The 9,635-nt window shown below is 44.5% G+C and overlaps 1 protein-coding gene across 7 annotated transcripts in view; it reads left to right on the forward strand.

Moving 5' to 3' along the window:
* ryr3 (ryanodine receptor 3) overlaps nucleotides 1-9,529 on the forward strand; it is a 79,961-nt gene extending 70,432 nt beyond the window's left edge. For 4 of the 7 annotated variants that reach the window (XM_062559598.1, XM_037449838.2, XM_062559599.1 and 1 more), the window contains 24 exons: nucleotides 117-193; nucleotides 271-344; nucleotides 1,014-1,028; nucleotides 1,827-1,907; nucleotides 2,014-2,102; nucleotides 2,180-2,308; nucleotides 2,411-2,515; nucleotides 2,794-2,875; nucleotides 2,985-4,267; nucleotides 4,376-4,428; nucleotides 4,525-4,690; nucleotides 4,808-4,894; nucleotides 5,082-5,282; nucleotides 5,360-5,490; nucleotides 5,576-5,618; nucleotides 6,231-6,358; nucleotides 6,547-6,607; nucleotides 6,942-7,088; nucleotides 7,798-7,932; nucleotides 8,185-8,341; nucleotides 8,448-8,512; nucleotides 8,666-8,766; nucleotides 8,848-8,899; nucleotides 9,394-9,529. In XM_062559598.1, the coding sequence (XP_062415582.1) occupies nucleotides 117-193; nucleotides 271-344; nucleotides 1,014-1,028; nucleotides 1,827-1,907; nucleotides 2,014-2,102; nucleotides 2,180-2,308; nucleotides 2,411-2,515; nucleotides 2,794-2,875; nucleotides 2,985-4,267; nucleotides 4,376-4,428; nucleotides 4,525-4,690; nucleotides 4,808-4,894; nucleotides 5,082-5,282; nucleotides 5,360-5,490; nucleotides 5,576-5,618; nucleotides 6,231-6,358; nucleotides 6,547-6,607; nucleotides 6,942-7,088; nucleotides 7,798-7,932; nucleotides 8,185-8,341; nucleotides 8,448-8,512; nucleotides 8,666-8,766; nucleotides 8,848-8,899; nucleotides 9,394-9,489 (3,558 nt within the window). In that variant the 3' untranslated portion in view covers nucleotides 9,490-9,529. The remainder of the gene's footprint in view (nucleotides 1-116; nucleotides 194-270; nucleotides 345-1,013; nucleotides 1,029-1,826; nucleotides 1,908-2,013; nucleotides 2,103-2,179; nucleotides 2,309-2,410; nucleotides 2,516-2,793; nucleotides 2,876-2,984; nucleotides 4,268-4,375; nucleotides 4,429-4,524; nucleotides 4,691-4,807; nucleotides 4,895-5,081; nucleotides 5,283-5,359; nucleotides 5,491-5,575; nucleotides 5,619-6,230; nucleotides 6,359-6,546; nucleotides 6,608-6,941; nucleotides 7,089-7,797; nucleotides 7,933-8,184; nucleotides 8,342-8,447; nucleotides 8,513-8,665; nucleotides 8,767-8,847; nucleotides 8,900-9,393) is intronic. The other 3 variants (XM_037449839.2, XM_037449841.2, XM_037449842.2) reach the window with 1 other exon arrangement.
* Nucleotides 9,530-9,635: the final 106 nt, after the last annotated feature.

Genomic DNA, 9,635 nt, shown 5'->3' on the forward strand with positions numbered 1-9,635 from the left:
ATCATTCTTATTATCATGTCCACTCATCAAACATACTCCAGCAAAAATATTTAGACAGTACAGTAGCGCTTCTTCTACAAAGTAGGATGTTTAATGCATTTCCTTCGTTATCCCAGAAAATGCTTGATTACCTGAAAGAGAAAAGAGATGCAGGCTTTTTCAAGAGTCTCTCAGGACTGATGCAGTCTTGCAGGTACCATACTGTTATTTTTGCACCGGATGTGCTTACATCAGGTGCTTCTCTTTTAAGTGTGAGTTTTCTCTCCCCAGTGTCTTGGATTTGAACGCATTTGAGAGGCAGAACAAAGCAGAAGGACTTGGCATGGCGACAGAGGAAGGTTCAAGTAAGTCAAGAGATGTCTTTCTTCATTGGTACCAGGATTCCACCCATCATCCCCTTCTGTGGGATGCACACGTTTTAACTCCTAATCCCAAAATAACAAAACACCCACCAAACAGCTTTAACTTTCACTACTAAAACTGCGTAATAATTAACAGTCACTGTATGGTCCTTTTAATAGATGAAGGAATCAAAATGAAATTACTGTCATTGTGAGTTTTTATTCAACAAATATTTTCCTCTCGATGTATGCTGTCATCTATTTCTTTGAGTGGCCGTTAATAACACAACAACTGTCTAAAAGGACACGATTCAGCCTTTAATACAAATCTCTATTCAACCTTTAACAAAAACTCACTTGATCCGTTTTACATCATCTGTCTTTTCATCATTTAGTCCTTTCCTCAACATTCCCCCATAGTTCTGTGTTATTACTTGTCTCAACGTTATGAATTGTACACCATAAGTAAATTTTCATTTTGTTCTCATCTCGTGGATACAACATAGACACAGCTCAGGATCCCCCGTCTAAAACTATTCTTTTTAAATGCATGACTTGTAGACGATATTTTCATAATTCTTTGTATTGTAATTCAATCTCCTCTCTTTTTGCTTATGTCCTTGTGTACTGTTTGTCTCCTTCCTGCCATTAAAAAAAAAACCTTGATGGCAGTCAACTCTCAGTGGGGTAAATAGCAAATGAGATAATGGTGATATTTGGCTATGCTATGAATAAGGCTATGAATGTCTCCTCCATCTCCATGGTTCATACTCTCTACTTTATTTAGTACCCAGTCTTTCCCTCCCCAATGTCTGCAGAGACAAACTGCATGCACAGTGTTGTTGTGTGTGTTATTTGTTCCCCATTGCGTCCATGTTAGCATTTACTAATGCAAATACTGATGCTCAAAGCTGTTGTTGGGGTCGCTAAGGCTATCAGTGTGACATCTCAAGGGTTTGACGGAGGGTTTGTGGACTCTTTGACCGCCTAAGCAGAGCTTTGTCTTGCTTTGGATTTGGGGCGTGTTTCACAAAGCTGTTTTTCCATACAGGTGTCTAACTTTCACATGGTCGTATGTGCTCACAGAAACACATTTGTGTTCATATTTTTTAGCTCTGTTGAATGGATTATCTGGTGGATTTTCGTAAATAATGTAACCGCACCTGTACACTGCTTTTTTCCTTTAAAATAACATATTTATCAGGCGCAAACTTCGCCAACATGTGAAAGTTGCCATGCTTCCTCCAGCTTATGGAAATGTCCATGTGTTTCATTGTTTGATTTAAGAGCATTTTTGCAAAAGGTACTTTGGATTCAGTTTTAAACCTGCAATCTAAAGGGTCCCAGACTTCAATTATGTATTGAACATGCTTGCCTCATTGAAGGTTCACTATATTATTAGAGCTTCTTATGTATGATGAATAAATAAATGAATACTTTGAGAAGGGTCTGAGTTTTTGTAACCAATATTTTCTTTATTTTAAGGTTCCAAAGTGCTACAGAATGATGAATTTACTAAAGATTTGTTCCGTTTTTTGCAACTTCTGTGCGAGGGGCACAATGGAGGTGAGCACCCACTTTTTTGTATTTAAAAAAAAAAAAGAGTCACACACACCTTCATCAGAAACTGCAACACGGCTTTGCATATCTTGATTGAAAACATTTTTTTCAGATTTCCAGAACTTCTTGAGAACCCAAACTGGAAACACGACCACAGTCAACATCATTATCAGCACTGTGGACTATCTGCTACGGCTTCAGGTGCGTAGAGGAGCAAAGTGACCACGCGTATTAATAGAACTGTTTTCATAGTGCTCCAATGTGGCCCCGCTCTCTAGGAATCTATCAGCGACTTCTACTGGTACTACTCGGGCAAAGATGTCATTGATGAGACTGGAAGACTCAACTTCTCCAAAGCTCTATCTGTTGCCAAGCAGATATTCAACTCACTGACTGAGTATATTCAGGTGAGAGGCTGATCGCTCGGCCAACACTTTGAAATCCGCAACGTAAAAGATAATTATATTTGAAAACATCTCATCAGATGTGTTTCCTTGCTTCCTCTTTAGGGCCCGTGTATCGGGAACCAGCAGAGTTTGGCTCACAGCAGACTTTGGGATGCAGTTGTTGGCTTCCTGCACGTATTTGCCAACATGCAAATGAAGCTGTCTCAGGTACCATAAGGCCTTGTAATTTTTGAAAAACATTTCCCGATGAGAAAAATATAGCTGGTGCTGCAGATGATCAGCGCCAGCTATATAAAATTGTTTTCTATAGAAGTACTCTCTTAAGCCTCACTGCTTTTATCAAGTCATGACCTCAAAAAACTTTCATCTCACTTAAACTTAAAACAATCTTGTGGCATTAAAAACACAAGACTAAGGTGAACATGTAGGGGTTGGTTTTGTTCTTCCTCCAAAGCTTTGACATTTAGTCTCTAATCTCCTTGCAGGACTCCAGTCAGATTGAGCTGTTGAAGGAGCTGATGGATTTACAGAAGGACATGATTGTGATGTTGCTGTCTCTGCTAGAGGGTAAGAGCCTGAAGATGTCAAAGAACACAAGCATGTCTGCACTACCACTGTTTTATTAGTACAACCCACATAGTACATAATGCGTTGTGTTTTTTTCTTCTTCAAATAGGTAATGTGGTAAACGGAACAATTGGAAAGCAGATGGTTGACACCCTGGTGGAGTCCTCTAGCAACGTGGAGATGATCCTCAAGTTCTTCGATATGTTCCTCAAACTAAAGGACCTGACGTCCTCCGACAACTTCCGAGAGTATGACCCCGAGTGCAAAGGCATGATCTCCAAGAAGGAGTTCCAGAAGTCGATGGAGAGCCAGATGCAGTACAGCCAGTCGGAGATCGGGTTCTTGCTCTCGTGCGCGGAGGCCGACGAGAACGACATGTTCAACTACAAGGAGTTTGTCGAGCGCTTCCACGAGCCGGCACAAGACATCGGCTTCAACGTGGCCGTGCTGCTGACCAACCTGTCCGAGCACATGCCGCACGACCCCCGACTCGCCACCTTCCTGGACCTGGCGGGGAGCGTGCTCAGCTACTTTGAGCCCTACCTGGGTCGCATCGAGATCATGGGCAGTGCCAAGCGGATCGAGCGCGTGTACTTTGAGATCAGCGAGTCGAGCCGCGAGCAGTGGGAGAAGCCGCAGGTCAAGGAGTCCAAGCGGCAGTTCATCTTCGACGTGGTGAACGAGGGCACGGAGAGCGAGAAGATGGAGATGTTTGTGAACTTCTGCGAGGACACCATCTTCGAGATGCAGCTGGCCTCGCAGATCTCCGAGCCGGACGCGGTCGACCAGCCCGAGGAGGACGAGGAGGACGAGGCGCACAGTCTCCTGGAGGAGCTGGCCGGAGAGGACGAGGGCGCCCTGGAGTCCGTCTCCGCCTTCACCAGCGCCTGCCGCTCGCTCAAGAAGAAGGTCGGCCGCGTGCGCCAAACCTTCTCTGTTAAAAACGTGCGCAAGCAGTTCAAGAGGATCAAGAAGCTGAGCATCAAGGAGACGGTTACCGGCTTCTTCTCGTTCTTCTGGATGCTCTTCACGGGTTTCTTCAAGGGAATCCACGGCCTCGTCTTTGGGTTCTTCCACGTCATCTGGTCGTCCATGTTTGGCGGCGGCCTGGTCGAGGGAGCCAAGAACATCAAGGTGACGGACATCCTCGGAAACATGCCCGACCCGACCCAGTTCGGCATCCACGGGGACGTGATGGAGCGGGAGAAGGTGGAGGCCGTAGAGGCGTCGGGCAGATCGGACACCGCCATGGCGCCCGCGGGCAACGTCGAGGTCGACGCAATGCTGGAGATTCTGTCGAATCCCAAGAAGGAGGGAGGCAAACACGTGGAGCCGGGCCTGGGGGACGTGTCGGAGCTGAGTGCAGAGATGTCGCCCACTGATCAGAAGAAGGTTTGTACTCTCACTTCAGTAGCTTCATCCGTCGGATTCATCATTTTATACACTGTAGATATCTGCTTTTTTGAATTTTCATTCGTAAATACACGGGTCCCGTTACAGAAAGCTGCCGCCCAGCCGGCCAAAGCCCCCGAGAACGAAGCGGAGAAAGCAGAGTGAGTAAAATGGGAGTGCGGGGGGGGGGGTGGGGGGGGGTGGGGGGGGGAGCGATTCATCGCCCTGTGAAATAAAACTAACTGTATGGAATACAGCACAGAGAACCAGGAGAAGGAGGATAAGCCAAAGAAGGAGGAGGAGGCCAAAGAGCCAGTGGCGGAGGAGAAACCCAAGAGCAGGTCCAGTCAGCCCAAAGAGGCTTCGCCCGCCTTCATGCTGACCGTCTTTGCTTTCCTCAAGGTCTATCTGACCAAGCTGCTGGTGAGCTGGTGAACTAGGATTGTTCTTTTCATACCTCGTACCTGGTTGTGTTTTTTCTTCTCCACCATGTGCGCTGGTGCATTAAAAAAAGCAGATGATCAAACCTTTGCCTGACAGAACTTCCTGGCTCGTAACTTCTACAACCTGCGCTTCCTGGCTCTGTTTGTGTGCTTCGCCATCAACTTCATTCTTCTCTTCTACAAGGTAACTCACGGGAGGTTCTCCTTCCGTTGGTAGTGCAGATAAGTATGATGACTTGTATTCATGCAACAAAACCAACCGTGTAGCTTCACAGTGACTCAGAAACACTTTGATTGCATTGCAAGGTATTCAAATCAAATAAAACAGATCCCACACGAAAAAATGTTGTATGTTCTCTTTGACCTTCCAGGTCACTGCTGATCCTGATGAAGAAATAGATTTGGAAAATACGTGGGAAGGCGAGGAAGTCGACGATTTGAACACGTTCTTCGACATGGACGAGTTTGTCCTGCAGGAGAGCACCGGCTACATGTTGCCGACCCTGCGCTTCCTGGCTGTCTTCCACACGGTCATCTCGCTGGTCTGCCTGTTCGGGTACTACTGCCTGAAGGTGGGTGGACTGAGGACACTGATGCTGCTTCGCCGATATGTGAGCAACGGTTACCCATCTTAATGTGTTGCCTCAAGGTTCCTCTGGTGGTGTTCAAGAGGGAGAAAGAGATCGCCAGGAAGCTTGAGTTCGACGGCCTCTACATCACCGAGCAGCCGTCCGACGAGGACATCAAGGGCCAGTGGGATCGACTCGTCATCAACACCCCGTGAGTCCTTTGGGAGGGAATTAAATAGTTTTATCAGCTTGTGGTGTTACACAGCGCTGAGTCTAACTTCTCCTCTCTGTTACAGGTCTTTCCCCAGCAACTACTGGGACAAGTTTATCAAGCGCAAGGTGAGTACCGTATTTTCGCGACTATAAGGCGCACTTAAAATCCTCTTTTTCTTCTCAAAAAACGACAGTGCGCCTTGTAATCCGGAGCGCCATATATATGGATCAATTGGTTGACCACCGTCTGTTCCAGCGCTGCCTCTCGGTGCAAGATGGACCAAAGCATTTGCCAAGAATGTTTTCATTAATCAAGAACGAAAGTTGGAGGTTCAGAGATATTGTTAATATCCACATTAACGTTTGAACAACGTTTCCATGGGAGTGAAGAGTTTTCAGAACGCTTAATAACGTTTGATTTAGCACAGCCCGATCGAGTGGATGCATAACGCAGCCCCAGTCAAACGTTTCACTGCAGTATCTTCTATTCTATGCGCCGTATATAGGGAAATAGTTCTAAAATAGGCGATTCATTGAAGGTGCGTCTTATAATTCAGTGCAGCTTATAGTCGCGAAAATACAGTATTTAATAGAAATAGATATGGTGGCCATCCGTTGCTGTAGAATGTCCTTAAGTGAGAGGTTCAACTAGTAGTTAATATTTGAGGGCAATATGAATTGCTTTACACAGACTGTGGAGCATGCTGCGGTGCTGCATCATCTCTTATGTCTCTGTAGGTGATCAACAAATACGGTGACCTTTACGGAGCAGAGCGCATCGCCGAGCTCTTGGGCCTGGATAAGAGCGCTCTGGATTTTGACCCCACAGTGGAGACCGTAGAGAAGGAAGCTTCCCTGCTCTCCTGGTGAGAACTCGACAGCAGCTCATGGTCTCAAGGGGTTGTTGAAATAATGCTCAAAGCGCTTTTAGATTGGGGCTTGACTCGAGCATGATAGCGGGTGGGATGGTGGAGTTTAGAGTAATTAATGTTTTTATTTTCCATATATAGCAATGGCACTACTTTGATTTAACGTTTTGTTTTCTCGGTGACAGGCTGAGCTCCATCGATACAAAGTACCACATCTGGAAAATGGGCGTGGTTCTGACTGACAACGTAAGTTTATTCAATGTGATCACTGGAGCACCTTTGGATTCACGGCGCTGGGGAGATTAAATTAAACGGTTAACTTTTTATCAGAGCTGTAGCAATTTGTGAAGATGGTATTCAAGATTTAAATTAGATCAAATAGCTGGTTAGCAATTAATGACAGAATAAAATTAAATGAGTAACAATTGGGGGAAAAGTTTATTTTATAATGTCGGAATAGTTTGCCAAACTCTATAGTAACATTTTGTACATGCTTGAAGAGAAATATGTAACAATGCAGAGCAACGCTCTGATTTAAGTGATCATTTGTCACTAATAAATGCCATTTTTTTTCTTGCAGTACTTTCTGTATTTGATCTGGTACTCCATGGTGTCCATTTTTGGACACTTCAACAACTTCTTCTTTGCTGCCCATCTGCTGGACATCGCCATGGGCATCAAGACCCTTCGCACCATCCTGTCTTCCGTTACCCACAATGGCAAACAGGTACGCACGTCGACCAGCAGAGAGCGCCACAGCCCCGATCACCATGTTTCTGTCCGAATTAACTGTGATCATATGGGGGTCTGAATTGATAAGAGTAACAGGATTTGGTTTCACGTTTTCACCCATTTGAGTTAAAATCAGAGTGAAAAGTAAATCATTTTTAAGTGTGTTCACAGCCAACAAGCTGGGAAGTCTGAACAGTTAAAAGCTTTGAATTGCTTGAATAATCAAACAACTCATAATTATGTAGATCACAATGGACAAAGTGTTTAAAAGCTTTAAGTAATCGATCCAAGAAGTAGTGATTAAATGTTTGAAAAAGCAGAGGAGAGGAATACAAGATTGAAATGTTTACTTCCTCAAGGGGTTTACATCTTTTATATTATCTTTATTTTCATTCCCAAAGGCATCATCCACATATGAAGGCAGTTTTGTGAATTTGATTCACTGAATTGCTGAAGGCCTCTAAATGTCGGTGATAGCCGACCAAACATCAATTCATCTTCCAAGGCCCTTAGAACATGCAGTTCTTTTATGCTCCGCTTACTCTATTAAAGAAAAGCGCCTTGAGATTGACATGTTGTCGGATTTCTGACATAAGATTACTTTTACGATCTACATTTAAAGAGCAGGAACATTTGCCCCCTCAACTGAAATGATTACTTTGGTTAATAAAGGTGTGTCAATGATTGTACGTTTCTCCTGCCAGCTCATGCTGACGGTCGGCCTGCTGGCCGTGGTCGTGTATCTGTACACTGTGGTCGCCTTCAACTTCTTCAGGAAGTTCTACAACAAGAGCGAGGATGAGGACGAGCCCGACATGAAGTGTGACGATATGATGACGGTATTTACTCATCTGTGTGCCTGCCGGCCTTCATTTTGTGGTGACAGATGGTGATGATTATATGTATATTTGACCTTTATTAGCTTGCTTTATGCTTCCTATTGTCTTGGAATAGATTACGCCAAATTACAAAAGCTGAATCCTTGGGTCTTCTGTGGTGATTTCTAGGTTTTTTTCCCAACTGCCTTTAACATGAATAGTGTTAAATAGCAAAGTAACTGACTGCAACGTTTGACCTCTTTCTGTGGGCAGTGCTATTTGTTCCACATGTATGTGGGTGTGAGAGCTGGTGGTGGAATTGGAGACGAGTTGGAGGACCCGGCTGGAGACGTCTATGAGCTCTACCGCATCCTGTTTGACATCACCTTCTTCTTCTTTGTCATCGTCATTCTGCTGGCCATCATTCAGGGTACACAGACGTTCACACAGTCAGGGCATTTATCTGCGCTCTGCTTCCCAGAGCATGAACGCACCTACACGTGTCTTGCTCTACAACCACCTGTCGCCCCCCCCAGGTTTGATCATCGATGCCTTTGGTGAGCTTAGGGACCAGCAGGAGCAGGTGAAGGAGGACATGGAGGTGAGATGTTTTTCATTTAGTCATATGCGCATATCACGTCGACTATTTTGGGTGATTCATTTAAAAGTGAGAAACATGAATACAAAGCAACGATCTGCTTTAAGATAATAGAAAACCAAACTATGTAAACATCCCTTGTTGTTCCTCTTTCAGACAAAGTGCTTCATATGTGGCATAGGGAATGACTACTTTGACCGGACGCCTCACGGGTTCGAGACCCACACCTTACAGGAGCACAACCTAGCAAACTACCTGTGAGTCCAGCTGCAGATCAAAGTCGGTACACACATGTGATCCACACGGCTAAAACACCTCACGTTCCTGTCGTGTTGCAGGTTCTTCCTGATGTACCTGATCAACAAGGACGAGACTGAACACACGGGCCAGGTACGTGAAGGAGCCTCTGAAGCCATGCGTTACAGTAACTTCAGTAGGCTTTACTTATGCAACATCACAAGTGGGTTGAAAAGTAATGTGTGGGTTCACTTTGCCACTATTAACTTGTTATTGCAGTGCACCTGAGATTGGAGTTGTTTTTTTGGTGTGCATGCACTCTGTTACTTATTTAATAGAAAAATTCATCTTTTTGCAAATCCTTCCTTACAGCATCAAAACTTTATAACACATCTTTATTACGTATGTAGCTTTTTAAAATAGCACCAGTAAAGCTGATTTGCAATATCTTGTCAAACAAATACATGAGCCCTTTAGAAATTGGGTAGGATTTGAATGGAAAGTCTTTTTTCTGGCAAAATGCTATAATTTGGGAACCGCTATATTTTTTCAGAGCATTACAACTACTAAACTGATTGTAGTAAATGAGAACATAGGTGTGCCACTGTACCTACTGATGAACCTCTCTACATTTCTTTGCCCTCCAGGAGTCGTATGTGTGGAAGTTGTACCAGGAGCGATGCTGGGACTTCTTCCCCACTGGAGACTGTTTCCGTAAACAATACGAGGACCAGTTGGGTTAGCGAGGGCCATTTTTGTGTTGCCTCTCCTTACCTTCTATTGGAAAGGGATAGTGAACTCTACCACTCTCTGGACTTTGTCTGCTTCCATGGCGATACACAAAAAATGATTTTTAGACAATTGACTGATGGACCTTTCGGGTTTGTGC

Source organism: Pungitius pungitius, chromosome 20, assembly GCF_949316345.1.
Source record: "Pungitius pungitius chromosome 20, fPunPun2.1, whole genome shotgun sequence".
Lineage (NCBI taxonomy): Eukaryota > Metazoa > Chordata > Actinopteri > Perciformes > Gasterosteidae > Pungitius > Pungitius pungitius.